The sequence below is a fragment of the Acomys russatus genome, chromosome 29, assembly GCF_903995435.1.
Source record: "Acomys russatus chromosome 29, mAcoRus1.1, whole genome shotgun sequence".
NCBI classification, from domain to species: domain Eukaryota; kingdom Metazoa; phylum Chordata; class Mammalia; order Rodentia; family Muridae; genus Acomys; species Acomys russatus.
Window position 1 is genome coordinate 24362269 of NC_067165.1, and position 16325 is coordinate 24378593.

The window sequence follows — 16325 nt, forward strand, 5'->3', positions numbered from 1 at the left end:
CAGCCGAAGCTGACTTCTGACCTCCTCTCATGCATGCACATATATATGTGCACACACACACACACACACACACACACACACACACACACAGTATTTTCCCTTTAATTTTTGTTTTATGTATATGAATGTTTTGCCTGCATGTGCATCCCTGGTGCCTGCAGAGGTCAGAAGAAGGCATCAGATCCCTGGATCTGTAGTTGCAGATGTAGGTTCTCAGAGGGCTCTATCCTGGGTCCTTTGCAAGAGTAATAAGTGCTTTTAACTGGTGAGCTGTCTCTCCAGTTGCACAGTATTTCACTTTTAAAACCAGCCCCTCTAACTATCCATGTACACAGAGTGCATTCACACGAGGCATGCCGAACAAAGCTGGGCGATTAGCATCCCATCTTATGATCATTTCTTTGTGTCTAGAACCCTCAGCCACTCTGCTGTTCTTAAACTGGGTTCGCCCTTCCTGTTCGGCAGGGGAATAGAAAATGTCTAGCCAAACTATTAGGGATTTGATCTCCAGTATCTGTTCCTTCAGCCTCTAGGAATCACTGTCTCACTCCCCTCTGCTTGGAGATGCACATTTTTAGCTTTTGAAGAGTGAGAACACAGCCATCCCCATTTTTGGAACGGTGGCCCGCTGAGCCCTGTGTGCAACCAGCTCTGAACATACAGAAATGTGCTGTTGAGATTATTACTCTTGTTTTAGAGACAAGAACTGACACTCCAAGCCAGACTTACCTGGAACTCCATTGTGCAGTCTAGGCTTGTACCGAACTCTTTTTTTTTTTTTTAAAGATTTTATTTATTTATTTTATATATATGAATGCTCTATCTGCATGTACACCTGCAGGCCAGAAGAGGGCATTAGATCACATTATAGATGGTTGTGAGCCACCATGTGGTTGCTGGGAATTGAACTCCAGGACCTCTGGAAGAGCAGACAGTGCTCTTAACCCCTGAGCCATCTCTCCAGCCCTTGTGCCGAACTGGCAATCCCCCTTTCCTAGCTTTCTAAATGCTGGAATCACAGGTATGAGCCACCAATATGGGCTGGGAGCTGCTGTCATTTTTCATATCCGTACTCAAGGAGGGCAAAGGCCAGAGAGTAGAGGGTGGAACTGGGAACTCGAAGCCCACCCCTTATCGCAACCCTGGAGCACATAGGGACCATCCACTGAGTGTCTGTGGGGATGGGAAGGGTCTATTCTGCGCTGCCCAAGACAATGACTCCTGTGCTTAAGAGACGTGTCTATTGAGCAAATTGCATAGCTTAAGTAATAATAAGTGCATTTTCTCATTTTAGTCATCAAAGACCTATCTAATAGTCAGCTTTTACTCCGCGTGAACCCACTAGAATTCTACAAGATGATAATTTTAGCCCAAATCAAAGAAACACCACTTTCCAGCCAGCCCATACCATGCTGGGCCGTGGGCAAATGTATAATTTTTCTTGAGCTTTTGGTAATGTTGAAAATAGGATTGTGAGCCTTATCCTTTCCCTATCCTTTCTCTAGAGAAATTGTTGTTTGAGCTTGGAGAGCATTGATAGATTCTGCCTGGTGCTGTGCCAAAGCCTGGGGGGTGGGGGCACGGATTTGCCCAAGCCCATGTGGCCAATCTGCTTTGCCCAGCAGAAGTAGACAGTCAGGGTCCCTGCTGGTCTCAGAGAGTTCCAGGGTTAAAGGTGGAGTTGCAGGCTTGTCCCAGGATGGCTTGGAGCCCTGAATGCAAAGGTGGAGCACCCCCCAGGAAGGCAGACGTGGGATGTCTGCTGTGCAGCGAGGCTGATCTCTGGGGCCTCAGCACATCTGTGTGTTTGCTTAAGCTGCGTTCCTAATCAGAAGCACTGACAGACCCCATCCCGTTATATCCTTCCCCACACTCACTGTGTGTCACTCACCAACTGTGCATCACACTCACTATCTATGTGTCATACTTAGTATCTGTGTGTCACACTCACCTTGTGTCACTCACCAACTATGTATCACACTCAACTATCTGCGTGTCATACTCACCAACTGTGTGTCATACTCGCCATATTCACACCACAGTCACTATCTGTGTATCACACTCACAAGCCATTTGTCACATTCGCTATCTGCGTCACACTCACTATCTTTGTCACACTCAGCAGCTGCTTGTCACATTCACCATCTGTGGGTCACCCCCAACAGCTGTGTGTCACGCTCATCATAATCAGGTTACACTCACTTTCTGTGTATCACACTCACAAGCTGTTTGTCACATTCACTATCTGTGTCACACTCACTATCTGTGTGTCACATTCAACAGCTGTGTGTCACACTCACCAGCTGTGTGTCACACCCAACAGTTATGTATCACACTCATTAGCTGTGTCATATTCACCAGCCATGTGTGATACTCACTATCTATCTGCATGTCACACTCACTATCTGCGTGTCACACTCACCAGCTGTGTCACACTCACTAGCTGTGTGACTTTAGGCATGTGATAAGGTCTCAGAGTTGATAAAACAAGGTCTGAACCCCTATTCCCCCAGCTCAGCGCACAGAGTCACTTAGATAGGGTGCGTGTGTGCAAAGAGAAAAAGAAAATGGGGATTCTGGGTCCACAGCTTTCTGGGCCAGGTTTCTGTGCTTGGTCCTGTGGCTCTGAAGGTTCTTCAAGCCTCAGTTTCCTAATTTGCAAAGCAAAACAGCACTGCCCTGCAGGGGTCAGCAGGGGGGTAGGTGTTCCCTGATAGGTGCAGTGCCCGCTGCTTCCACAGCCGCTCCTTCCTCCCTCCTGCCTCCTCTCCTTCCTCCCTCCTCCTTCCTCCCTCCTGCCTCCTGCCTCCTCTCCTTCCTCCCTCCTGCCTCCTCTCCTTCCTCCCTCCTGCCTCCGCTCCTTCCTCCCTCCTGCCTCCTCTCCTTCCTCCCTCCTGCCTCCTCTCCTTCCTCCCTCCTGCCTCCTCTCCTTCCTCCCTCCTGCTCTCTCCTCTCCTCCTGCCTCCTCTCCTTCCTCCCTCCTGCCTCCTCTGGAACCTGAGCCCCAGGGAGCCTGAGGCTGCCTCCATTTGTCCTATGGTTCTCTCCTCTAGACAGGCCGAATCCTACTGACTCTGGGCTCTTTCTCTTCAGGGCCAAGTTGGGCCGAGAGGACAGACTGGGCTTCCAGGAGCACCGGTGAGTATAGTGGCCCAGGCAGCAGGATTCTGAGGCTGGACCTGCCTCCTGCTCCCACCTACTCAGTTCTCTGTGTTTTCTCTCTGCAGGGTGAAAAGGGATCTCGTGGAGAGAAGGTAAGTCTCAAGGGCCTGGGGCGGGGGGGGGGGGCACTGCTCTTTAGGATGGGCTCCTGCAGTCCTATAGCTCCATAGTAGCCATTCGGGATGGAGGATGGAGGATGGGTGGGGCCACCTTGCTGTTCACGCGCTTCCTGATTCCAGGGACTGTGGGTACCACTCTGACTTCACGTAGGTGATGATGACTGAGAACTCAACCATGATCTCAGGAGACCAGAGAACTCCAAGGTCCCCTTAGTGGACAGCTATACTTTCACACGGAGGCTGGGTCAGAAGATGAGGCAAGAAGAGAGAAAGGCAGAGGGACAAAGGACCAAGGCAGAAGAGTACAGAACCAGGCAGGGCTTTGGAGAGTAGGATACAGTGATACTATGTGGGCAGCTGCTGATGGTGACTTAGCCAAATGACCTCTGCATCCTGTACATTACCCATCCCCTGGTAGTCTATGGAGTTGAAGTTACTATTAGCCACATTTGGCAGCCGAGGAGGTGGAGGCCTGTGGGTACCCTGACATAGGAGGCTAACCCAGATCTCTCCATCCCTAAAGCCTATGCCACTCCTCCCAGATAAGGTTTCCAAGAGGACTTTTGCCACCTTAGACCAAGCTTCTTGTCTTTCCAGGGTGAACCAGGAGAGTGTTCCTGTCCTTCTCCGCCCATCTTCTCCGGCATGCCGGTGAGTGGGCTCAGAGATTCTTTCCTCGCCCTGCCCAGCCTTCCCCACTTCAGGGAGAGGCTTGGCTCCTTGCCTCACCTGATGCCAGTGAGCAAGAGCCCTACCAGGCTTTGTGTCCCAGCCAGCCCCCTTCCCATGCAGCTCTGTGCTTGGTGTAGACGTCTATAACCTGTCCCCTTCTTTTGCGACCCCCCACTCCCACCCAGGGTGCTCCTGGACTCTGGATGGGCAGCCCCTCGCAGCCGGGCCCGCAGGTGTGTGTGCCTTGTCATCTTTGTCTTGCCTCCTGTCGCGGCTTTCCCACCCTGGCACTACTGCCATCCACGGTGGCATCCCCAACTCTGATTTTGTCTTCTCTCTCCGCAGGGGCCCCCAGGTGTCCCCGGACCACCAGGTCCCCCTGGAATGCCTGGAATACAGGTAAAAGGGCTAGAAGAGAGGGGGGCAAGGCCCAAGCTATTGTGGGTCCCTTCCAGGCTAGACCTGAGTACATTTTCCCTTCTCACAGATCTGTCAGGGTTTCTCCATGCTATCGCTTCCCAGCATGGTGTGGAGGGCTCGCAGATCCCTGGGCCAGGCTTGTGGACTCATTTTGAGGAATGTCCTGTTATGTTTTAGCCCAAGTACCCCACTAATAGGATTCAAGCCCAGGCCTGGCAGGAACCCAGGCTTTGAGGGAGAGCTTTACCCTGGTTCAGATTGCACTGTTGCCTGTGTGATCTTCTCCAGGCTTGGTTTTAGATTCTGGGGTGTAGCAGTGGGCCAGGCATTAGTATCCCTGCAAGAGAGACAGGCAACAAGCAGGAAATATCAACTTGATATGTTAGAGAGCTGGGTACGGGATGGACAGTGGAAAAAGAGCAGGGAAGACATTTGTGAAAACGTGACATTGGGAGCTGGGAAGATGGCCTAGTCAGTAAAATGCTCTCTGTACAAGTGTAGAGACCTGCATTCAGATTCCCAGCACCCACATAAAAAGCCAGACATGGTGGCCTGTGCCTGCAACTTCCCGTGCTTGGCAGGCAGAGACAGGAGGATCCCTGCCTGGGTCTTCCTGGCCAGCCAGTCTAACTGAATTAGGGAGCTTCAGTTTCAACAAGAAACCCTGACTCAGAAATTAAGGTGGAGAGCTGATGAAATGATTCCACTGATAAAAGTGCTCGCGTGCAGGCCGGCTGGCTGGCCTCCCTTCCATGCCACCATTCCACAAGGTGAAAAGAGAGGACCAAATTCTCAGCTGTCCTCTGACATCCACATGCTTGCTGGGGCACTGTGTGCCAGTGCAAATGCATACACACATGCACTCACACACATGCACATACTCACACATATACACACAGAGCACACATGCACTCACACACAGCACACATGCACTCATGCACACACAAGAAAATTAAAATAAGATAGAGAGAAAAATAAAGTGGAGAACAACTAAGGAAGACCCACAATGTTAACATCTGGTCTCAACACGCACATAAATCTGCACATACATGTGCACATACATATAAACATGTACACACATGCAAATAAAATAAAAGATGACATTAGAATCAAAATGTAAAGAAAATGCAAGTGAACCTGTTGAGGTGAGAACACACTCTGGGAAGGAGCACACCTGGGGAGGAACACCTTTGAGGAGGAGCATCCTTGGGGAGGAGCATCCCTGAGAAGGAGCACCCCCTGGGGAGGAAGAGCATCTTAGGAGGAGTATCCCTGAGAATGAGCACTCCCCTGGGGATGAGCATCCCTGAAGAGGAGCATCCTTAGGGAAGAGTATCCCTGAGAAGGAGCACCCCCTGGGGAGGAGTATCCTTGGAGAGAAGCATCCCTGAGAAGGAGCAACCCCTGGGGAGGAGGAGCATCTTAGGGAGGAGTATCCCTGAGAAGGAGCACTCCCCTGGGGATGAGCATCCCTGAGGAGGAGCATCCTTGGGGAGGAGTATCCCTGAAAAGGAGTACCCTAGAGAGAAGCACTCCTAGCAGGGAGAGCAGCAGGTGCAAAGGTCTAGAAGTGAGGATGCCCACGAGGTCCTCAGGAAACAGCACAGAGGCCAGAGGTAGTAAGGAGAGAATTTCAGGATGAGCCGAGATCTGTGTCACATTTCATTCTCAGAGCCAGGCAGCTTCAGCATGAATCTCTTTTCTGCCATGTGGTCTGTGACGCTGGGCAAGTTCTTAACCTCATGGTCTCTCCATACCTTTACCTATTAAATATAGGTAATTATAGCAGCCACCTTACTTGGGCTTCTTGTGGGTATTAAATAAGCTTGTGTGTACAATGTGTGTGACATCTTTCCTAACACACAATAAATGCCCCAGAGGCGTTGGCTGTCGCCACAGTGCTTACTACGACTATTATTATACAACCATCCTCCTATCCTGTTTGAGCCTTATGTTAATCCCAGAAGGAAGATGGTGCTGCCCCTGTGTCACATCTTGGCCAGCTTAAGCTCTGAGAGTTGAGGTGTCTTGCCCTATGTCACCCAGCCAGGTATTAAAGAGCCAGCTCTGGGCTCCCCCGAGTGGAGTGCTTCCTCCTCCCTTCCTCTGCCTTTTAGGACAGTTCTCAGGGGTTCGCTCACCAGGAACCAGAGCCCACACCACACACTTGGCAGTCTTTGCACTTGATGAAAGTGTCCAAGCTTCCAGTGCAGTGGCAGCACTCAGTGCTCTGTCAGCAGGGGGCATGGAGTTTGCCGAGGGAGGCTGAGTCACCTCAAAGTTACCCATTAGCCAGGGAGAGCTAGGGTAGTGTGAGCAGTGCCAAGCCACACTGGGCGGCGGGTGGGGGGGAGAGTGCTCAGCGGACTCCCAAGACCCAGAGTCGAATCCAGTGCCAGTGCCCGCGACCAACCTGAGGCTTCCACAAACAGGCACCTGTGCCAGACTTCTCTGTGCAGAGAGATGGGCTCTGAGGTGGACGACATTTATTTGCCCAAGGCTGAATCATTCCAATGCCTGTGTACACCGAGGCTAAGAAATGTGCCCAAGATTTTTATAAGTGATAGGTGGTAGTCAAGCTTGGGAGAACACGGGTAAATGATTCTATCAGAATAAGAATCACTCTCAGGCTTGAACTAACATAGCACTAGTGAGTGGAACAGTGGATAACAGGGCTGGGGTGTGGCTCCGTTGGTAGGGTGCTTGCCTAACATTCAAGAGTCCTGGGTTAGATCCCCACCACCCCATAAACTGGGTGAGGTGGCACACGCCTGTGAGTCCAGCCTTTAGGTAGTAGAGGGATCAGAAATTCAAGACCATTCTCAGCTACCTAGTGAGTGTGATGAGGTCATCCTGGCTGCACTACCCATGTGCTAGGCACTGGTGGGTACTAGAGGGGGCTGGTGGTTACCTGGGAGTAGGATAGCCTGCTTTACATAGGATGGGACGACTCAGCGGTAGCTGACCTGTCCTAGTGCATGGAGCTGGGTCTTGAAGGGAAGCCTGATCTCACAGCAGGCCCAGGAAATCCTGTACCTGTACTGGGGAGGAGCAGGCTGTGATGCGTTCATTCAACACATATTTAATGTGCACCCTCCTCCTTGTGGGATGCTGGGGATTCCAAATGGAACATCCTCCCTTCCTCAGCAGAGTATTTAATATGCAAATGTGCATTGTGAATATGCAAGAAAGCCAGAGTCTGGGTGGCAAACTCTTAACGGGAGTATCCGGGTACATCCTACATGGGGGCTCTGTGCTGTGTGCCTCGCAGCATGACCTCCTTGAAAGCCACACATGGTGGCTGTTTTACAGAGAAGGAAACTGAGGCACAGAGTCGGATTTACACTCTTCCAAAAGTTCCTCAGGTGGTGACTTGCACCCAGAGGGTCTGATTGGCAAGCATCCGATGCTCCAGGGACATCTTTCAAGGGATGAGGCACAATTAGCAGATGAAATGGATGTTGGGAGGCAAGTGGTCCTCACTCCCAGTCTCATCTCTGTCTCCCAATAAAATGTTTGTTACCTCCAGGAAACTATGATGATGATTAATGAGAAAATATAGGAAGGTGACAGGACAGACCATAGCAGTTTCCCTATAGAAGACCCTCTGCCCAACCTCTGAACTGCTGCGCAAGAGTGCAGACCACCCCTCTGTGACTCCTTGGCTCCCACAGCCCCCAACTGTGTGAGGCCTTCAAGCTAAAGTGGCCAGGTGGTCAGGGTTCCCACCCATACAGGAGCGGGTGACAGGTGGCAGGGCTGTGAGCCAGTGCATGGAGAGCACTAGGCTAGGAGAGGCGTCTGATCTCCCCTTTCTTTTCTGCTTCAGGGAGTGCCTGGACACAATGGCTTGCCAGGACAGCCTGGGCTCACTGCCGAGCTGGTGGGTATCAGCCAGGACACACTGGCCATCGTCCTTCCTGTCCTTCCCGGGGGATGAGCTGGCCATGCAACCCCTTGAGCTCTGGGGGTATCAGGGGGAGGGGGGCGTCCTCCTTCCATCCCGATGATCTTGAAGCTGGATGCTCCACTGGGCTGTATAAGCTCCCCATCCCGGCCAGCGAGGACTTACATCTGTTTCTTGTAGGGATCCTTGCCCATCGAGCAGCACATCCTCAAGGTAAGAGGGCACAGAGAGAGGCGCCGACAGGTGCTGCCAAAGGGGAGTCTCACAGCAGGTGCTCAGTTGCCTGCCACCTAACGAAATAGCAGGAGGTTGAGCCTGCTGGTTCCCTGCTGGTGGGGGAAGGGCCTGGTAAGCAGCTGTGAAGGAGGGCCTGGCTGGGGCTGTGCCTCTAGGCAACATTTGCTGAACGAGTGCTTAAAGGAATGGTGCGGAAGGCCCCCACCAGGAGCGTGCTTGGTGACAGAACCCAGCCTGAAATCAGGCCCCCATCAGATGGCAATGAAGCACCATAGCACCTGGGTCGCCTGGGTCATGCCAAGGCAGGGCAGAGTGCAGAAGGTGACAGTGCAACTGTAAGGGGCTGGGTGGGTGTCACTTTGAAAATAATTCAGTGGAGGGGGAGTACAGGGGTGGTGGGCAGGGAGAGACACTTAAAAAAGCAATTGTGGAGGAAGAGTCGGCCTGCAGTCCTACCAAAGGGCTATAGCCTGGTCTGGCTGACCAAGCTCTCAGGGTCCCCTGGAAACCAAGCTTCCTATAGCCCACTCCCTGCCCCCTGCTCAGTCACCTCCAGAAATGACAGTCCAGTTGGGTCATCCCTGTAGGCTGACTTCAAGTTCTGGGACCTCTCTCCAAGAGCTCAGTATCCTCAGGATGCCCTTTCCCATCCCTCCTCCTCTAGCTACCCTCTAGCTAGTCAGTGTTATGGTGCAGTACGAGGGCCGCCTGCCCTGCCCCTCTCTGAGCCACAGATGTTTCCAGAAACAGCTGGTGGAGGTAGTCAAGATAACCTGGCAGCAGCCATGAGCTGCATCACGGTGAGGTTGTGCCTCTGAGAGACCCCAGCTCTTCTCTCCTAGCCTTAGTAGAGCCTGAGTCCTCCCCAGGTCCTGTCCCCACCTCTACCGCCCAGGCAGTGATTGTGTGACTCCAACCCCAGACGGGACACACTTCTAGCACCTCACATGCTGGCTCTGTAATCAAGCACCCCACAAAGGGGCTCGCACAGGAACTGAACTCAGGCCTGGAATAGAGTCAAACGGCAGCCAGGAGAGGCTGCCGGGAGTCCCAGCAGTCACCGTGTCCACAGGGCAGAGAAAGTGGTGACTTCACACAGACAAACAGGGACCAATCCCAGCTCATCTGGACAGATCACACCACCTTTTTTGAATACCAGTTTTCTTATCTCCACAGTGCTCATATCATACACAGCCTCTCAGTGAGTCCGTGTCCTTATGGGTGCTGAGGAAATAAATGGTCATTATCCTTGAGTGTTGCTCTGAATGGTGAGCATTGGGGCTCCTGCCTCAGGTCCCATTTGCCATGCCTGGTGACAGGGAGGCTCCAAGCTCCCAAGGACCTTGGAACAAGAGGCTAGCTTCCCTAGTTCTGATGGAGAGAACCCTTAGCTTCTGTCAGTCTCTCAGAGAGTCTGTGACCAAAGAAAGACAAAGCCTGAGTGAGACAGAGGAAACCTTTCCTGGAAGGACAGTTCAGGCCCAGGGACCAGGGGAGCCTCTGACAGTCGGTGAGCCGCAGGCCTGCCCCAGGAGTGTCCGCCGAGGGCCTGCTCCCCACGAGGCCGTCTCCTGGCATCCCCAGGCAGAGGGGCTAGCCCTGGGAGCCAACCTTTTCATCCTGGATCCTTGGGGCTTGTCCTCGCTGCGGGTGCAGGTTGCAGGAACAGCCGGGACAGATGGTCCCTCTGCGGGTCCCTCCACCTCCTCCCACGCGCCTGTCTGGAAAGCACTCTGGCTTGGCCCTACCTGAGCCTCTCTTCCTGGAGGAAACTCAGAGCCAATTGCTGGGATTGGGTCCCCTGAGGACAGAGCAAAGCTGCTGCAGGGGTGTGGCTGGGGAGGGAGAGGGTGAGGGTGAAGGACTGCTGGGCAGGGTGCCCAGGCCCTGGATTCTATGAGGGAATTCCCCCCAGGAAGCTCTTCCTACCCATCTCTGACCCAGGTCCCTCTGACCTTCCCATTTCTCTCAACAGAGCATCTGTGGAGACTGTGCCCAGGGCCAGATGGCCCAGACAGCCTTCCTCCCGGAAAAAGTGGATAGGGGAGAACAGGGTATCCCTGGCGTGCCAGGCCTCGACAACTGTACCAGGGTAGGCACTGGACAGAGGCAGACTGGTGCTGGGGGGGGCGGGGGGGATTCCCTGGTGCAGGAGGGCTCCCAGGTGCAGGAGGGCTCCCAGGTGCAGGAGGGTTCCCTGACACAGGAGGGTTCCCATGAGCAGGAGGGCTCCCAGGTGGAGGAGGGCTCCCTGGTGCAGGAGGGCTTCCTGACACAGAAGGGTTCCCAGGTGCAGGAGGGCTCCCAGGTGCAGGAGGGCTCCCAGGTGCAGGAGGGTTCCCAGGTGCAGGAGGGCTCCCAGGTGCAGGAGGGTTCCCAGGTGCAGGAGGGCTCCCAGGTGCAGGAGGGCCCCCAGGTGCAGAAGGGCTCCCAGGTGCAAGAGGGCTCCCTGACACAGAAGGGTTCCCAGGTGCAGAAGGGCTCCCTGGTGCAGGAGGGCTCCCTGACACAGAAGGGTTCCCAGGTGCAGGAGGGCTCCCTGGTGCAGGAGGGCTCCCTGACACAGAAGGGTTCCCAGGTGCAGGAGGGCTCCCTGGTGCAGGAGGGCTCCCTGACACAGAAGGGTTCCCAGGTGCAGGAGGGCTCCCAGGTGCAGGAGGGCTCCCTGGTGCAGGAGGGCTCCCTGGTGCAGGAGGGCTCCCAGGTGCAGGAGGGCTCCCTGGTGCAGGAGGGCTCCCTGGCACAGGAGGGCTCTCTGGTTCTGGCCCTGCCATCTCCATCTGGTAGGTACCTGGCCAGGATAGCTGGCAAGCCTGGTGTGGTAGCGTGTACATGCCTCAGGCCTCCTGACCAGCTTATGTAACAGAGCCTCTCTTTTCTGCCACAGTGCTTCACAGGGAGGGAGCGCCCAAGAGATGAGGCCAGGGTGAGTAAACTCTTGCTTCCCTTCGTCTGTCCCTCCTGCCCTGTCCCTGTCCCCTTCCATCCCTTATAATCACTCCCGCTGTGTCTACTCCCCACCCCAGGGAGACAACAGTGAGGGAGGACCGGGCTGCCCTGGGAGCCCTGGCCTGCCTGGTCCTCCAGGACTGCCAGGCCAAAGAGGAGTAGAGGTAAGTCCCTTATCCAGGTGGGGGTCTCAAAGACACAGGGGTCCTCATCTATCTGGAGCACCCGCCTTGCTCCTCAGGGTTTCCCATAGCCTGGAGTCCCTCCCCTCCTTGGCCTCCCTAGGCACTCTGGTTCCTGGCTGCTTCCTCTCCTGGCACCGCCCCCCCCAACCCCCTAACCCCCCAACACCCCCTCCCCAGCTTCTCCAGGCTTGCCTCCCCACTTAGCAATCAGGTCACATGTTAGCTTCTCAGTGAGGCCTCCATGCGTCAGCCTTTCTAATACGGAAGCTCCCCCCCCCCCATCCCATGCACTCCCTCCCCAGGCTCTTTTGCCTTCATTGTACTCACCACCATGCAACATTCTGTGCCTCTGCTTCCTTCAGGAACATTCCACAGGTATGGACTGAGGACCAGCTATGTGCCAGCTGCGTTCTATTTGTTACCGTTCACCTCAACTCTAGGACATAAGTGCCGTGAGGCAGAGATTTTAATGTTTTGTTTATGGCTGTGTTTCCAGCCCCTGGGCTTGTGCCCGGCACATAATAGCTGCTCAATAAATGTTTGTTGGATGACTGAATGAACTGAATGAAAGGCCATTTTAGAATCAGCTAAATGGTTCTGCTTTGACATCCGTGGCCCTCTCCTGTCTGCAGCTGCGGGGAGCTGGAGGAAGGCGCCACAGCACCAGTTGTTGTAGGGGGGGTGGCCTTCTTCATCTAGTTGCTTTGGTTTTTTCTGCAGGGTCCACCCGGTATGAGGGGCTCTCCAGGTCATCCAGGCCCTGTTGTAAGTATCTCTGGTCTGTCTGAGCAGATCTCAGAAAGTCCCAATCCACACACCATTCTGTGGGCAGGCAGGAACACCCTTTGCCCTTTCTTTTCTCTCATGAGAGCATCTTTTGCGACTGTGGTCTCTCACTTGGAATGCCCTGAAACACCCTGCTCTGGCCCTGCCTGTGGACCCACTTCGGGAAGGCCCTCGGGTCAGGCCATGTATTTGGGCCCCTTTTCTTACCTGCTGCATTTAGTGCCACACTAGAGGGCCCAGGTAGCTTACAGCTAGCGTGGTGTATGGCTCCCCAGCCGGATCTCTTTCTTTGCTCACCTTAACAGTAGTTCCTACAAGAGTCTGGGATGGTTGCCCTCCATGGCTCTATGGAGCCATCTCTTGGGAAGTCTGCAAAGACCAGGCCAGGTGTTGTTACCCAGAATCCTCAGGGATGTTGATAAAGCAGGAAAGACATGGCTAGAAAAGTGGGAAGTGCTGGCAATGCGTTCTTTGGAGGAAAAAAAAAATGGCCCATAGAGGCCTTGGAACTACTCTCCCAGGGGACTTCGGTGGTCAGGTGGCAGGGGTGGGGGTGAGGTGGGCGACGGAACCAAAATGAACAAACTTTGCACTCCACCAAAGACTGACTTGGGGAGCCCTGGGAAGGGCTTTCCGGCTAGAGAGGCTGCTGGTATCTCTGCCTCTGAAGGATCCCATCCAGCGATACCTTCTGCTAAGACTCCTTTTCAGCAACCTTGGAAAACTCCAGAACCACCTCCCCTGCAAAACTCCCAACTACAGACTGCCTCCAGGCTACCCCAGGGTGACTGTTCTAGTGAGATGTGACCTGCCTGTTTCTCCCACCAGGGCCCCCCAGGTTTTCCTGGTGCTGTTGGCTCCCCCGGATTACCTGTAAGAATCTAGCACCACCGCCAGCCAGGTCTCTGTGGCTTCAGCTTGTGTCCCCCCCCCCCCGCCTGTCCTGTCACGCCATCCCCCCCCCCCCACCTCCGTGTTCTGGCGTCCTGTTCAGTGTCCCCTGCAGGCACGGTAGCTAACGACACAGGTTCCCCTAAGTCCCAGCGGCTTGGAGACCACCGTCCCAGTCTCTGATTTCTTTCCGTGCTCCCTCGGCCTCTCCTCCAGCATCCTTTCTCCCATCTCCTCACTTTCATCTCCCTCTATTTCCACTTCTCTTCCCATCCAAGCCCACACACCACTCCCCGCATGTCCCCCAGGCTTCTTTTAACCTTCTTACTGGAAGTTGGTGCCTCTAAGGAAGGAGCCCAAGCCCCCTTTCTCTTTCCAGTCTCCCTCCTGCCTCCCTCCTGCTTCCCACCACGGCTGGCCATGTGGACTGAAGATTTGCTGAAAGTAGTTCTTGGGGCGCTGCCAGGCACCTGGCTTTGTGCCCAACAGAGATGCCAAAGCTTTAGGGCTTCACACTGCAGGCTGGCACAGGTTGGCTGCCCTGCTGCCCGGTAGGACTGTCCAGAGGCGCCCTGGAGATTTACAGGCAGCCCTGCGTGCACCCTTCCCCGAGGCTAGAGGAAGCCTCTTCTTCTTTGGCTCCAGGCCCAGCTTGCTCCAAGGCTGGTTGGGTCTGTGGTGTTAGGGCCCTGCCCCTCTGTGCCCAGGGCCTTGGGCTCATCCTTCTGCCAGGTGTCGTTAATTGCTCTGCCTTGTCATTGTCCTTGTCACAGGTGTGTTTAAATTGTAAACCTCTTCCCCCGCCCCCCCAACCTCCCACCTCAGCTCCAAACCTCGCTGTTGCTCTCTCCTGGGTCATGGAAGCTAAACCTCTTGTTTGTTGGATTCATGTTCTCGGGGCTGGTGGTGGAGGCCAGGGGCCAGCGTCCCTCCTTGTCACATTTCCATCTGGACCCCACGTCTTCATCCCCAACCGGGCCATGTCCGTTTCTGCTTGCTTGGGTGAAGGGGCCATCTGTCTGTCTAGCCATCTGTCTTGTGTCATGAAGAGGTTTGGGTGCTATTTCTAGAGGGCACAGGGGAGAAGGGGGCAGAAAAGATGTTTTCAATGGTGAGTTGGAACTGTGATGGTCAGGGTGAGGAATGAGGCAGTTTGATTGACACTGATGGCCAGTTCCGTGTTAGTGTTACCGAGTGCCATGAGATTGCTCTGGAGAGAGCCCTCTTGTGCCTGTCCCTATAGATGGTGCTTTGGGGCTTGGGTGGGAACTGGGACAGGTAAGATCTAGGGATTTGGTGAGACTCTAAGAATATCATTTGTGTGGGGGGGGGCACCTATCCTGACAACCTTCCCTCATAAGGCGCACACCTCCCAGGCAGCCTCCACAAGAGGGCACAGCAGTAAGAGTCACTCACTTAGAGGCAGGTGTCTCTGCTGCTGCCTGCCTGGAAGCTGTGGTGCTGAAAGGCACCCATACATTCAAATTTACTCATTTACCCTCCCAAAGCACACCCAATACAGTCACTTTGCCAGAGACACTGGGTTGCCACTTGTGACCTTTGTCCAGTGTGGAAAGAGGCAGGCACGGGGCAGGCAAGAGTCTGGGCTAGGTAGGGATTAGCCTCCTCTAAAGTGTCTCATGATCTCTCTTTCTAAGGGCCTTCAAGGAGAGCGTGGCCTCAGGGGCCTGACTGGAGAAAAGGGAGAACAGGTAAGAAAGATGCCGGAGGAGCCCCGCGGAGCTGGCTGAGGGGGCAGCCACTGAGTGGAAGATGGGGAGATGGCTTCTTCATCTTTCTTCTTCTTCTTCTTCTTCTTCTTCTTCTTCTTCTTCTTCTTCTTCTTCTTCTTCTTTTGCTGCTGCTGCTGCTGCTTCTTCTTCTATCTTCAGCCACTCATCCCTTATCTAGAAGGGCCTGGGTGTCCATGTACCCTACACCCTGGGAGCACATACAGCTCCGGCTCCTATATAGCACTGTCGGGGACCCTCTTCTTCCCTCAGCTCACAGCATTTGTGCACCCTTCCTGTATATCTGGTCCTGCCCACCTCACTCTGAGCCTTCTTTCCTGCTCTGATCCCTCTGTTGAGCCTAGGGCTGGCTTGGGAAATGGCCTAGAGTGATAGCTGTACCCAAGTGGGTAGGCACTTGCTGGGTAGTAGTGTCAGGTGTTCAGGCTTGGGTCACTCTCACACAGGGAAGAGGAAACAGAAATGCTGAGAGCTGGCCCATCATCAGCTCTGCCTCTCTTTGTAGGGTCCTCCAGGACAACCTGGCTACCCAGGTACCATGGGCCCCCCAGGACTGCCTGTAAGTAAGAGGGCTCTGGTGCTAGGGGTACTAGAGGTACAGGCTGCTAGTGAGAACAGGACCAGGCAAGGTGTCCCTCAACTGGGTTCCTCCTTTTCTATGCCATCCATATAGACCCCCCTCAACTCCACTTTGACCCCTTGGGTAATAAGGTGTGGCTCCGCCATTGTGATGGAGGAAGAAAAGGGACACTCTCAGAACCCATTATGAGTACCAATCTCAGAAAGAACTGAGATTTGCTTCCCGAAGGGTTCTGGGAGAGTGAGGGAGACACCTGAGAGGTGCCAACCCTTGCCCAGGTGCCCTTCAAAGTGGGTGTGTCCCACTTTCCAGCGTGGGCCACAGTGATGGGTAGGAGGCCCCACTGGCTACTGGCTACTAGCTCTTCCCTCTAGTGCCCCACCTTGGTGCCCTCAGCCTTCAAGTGCCAGTCTGGGTGCCAGCTGCAGCCCCACCCCTTGCATAAGCACCATAGGCAGGGCCACAGAGCTAATTCTGCTATCGCTTGTCAGGGCATCAAGGGAGAGCGAGGATACACTGGCCCTGCGGGAGAGAAGGGGGAGTCGGTAAGTTGCAGCATGGGTGCAGCATGTGAGGGTGAGAGAAAGGGCTTCAAACAGGGTGCCCCCCACCACCCACCCCACCCCTCGGCCACCTTCATCAACAGTGCTGGAGATTTTCCTGTGA

At 54.3% G+C, this 16325-nt stretch overlaps 1 protein-coding gene across 1 annotated transcript in view; it reads left to right on the forward strand.

Moving 5' to 3' along the window:
* Positions 1–16325, forward strand: part of Col16a1 (collagen type XVI alpha 1 chain) — a 55852-nt gene that overhangs the window by 22495 nt on the left and 17032 nt on the right. Inside the window, exons 39-53 of the mRNA XM_051171632.1 lie at positions 3094–3138; positions 3228–3254; positions 3879–3932; positions 4139–4186; positions 4299–4352; positions 8203–8256; positions 8461–8493; positions 10493–10609; positions 11405–11443; positions 11544–11630; positions 12372–12416; positions 13266–13310; positions 14987–15040; positions 15585–15638; positions 16151–16204. Coding sequence (XP_051027589.1) covers positions 3094–3138; positions 3228–3254; positions 3879–3932; positions 4139–4186; positions 4299–4352; positions 8203–8256; positions 8461–8493; positions 10493–10609; positions 11405–11443; positions 11544–11630; positions 12372–12416; positions 13266–13310; positions 14987–15040; positions 15585–15638; positions 16151–16204 — 810 coding nt within the window. The remainder of the gene's footprint in view (positions 1–3093; positions 3139–3227; positions 3255–3878; positions 3933–4138; positions 4187–4298; positions 4353–8202; positions 8257–8460; positions 8494–10492; positions 10610–11404; positions 11444–11543; positions 11631–12371; positions 12417–13265; positions 13311–14986; positions 15041–15584; positions 15639–16150; positions 16205–16325) is intronic.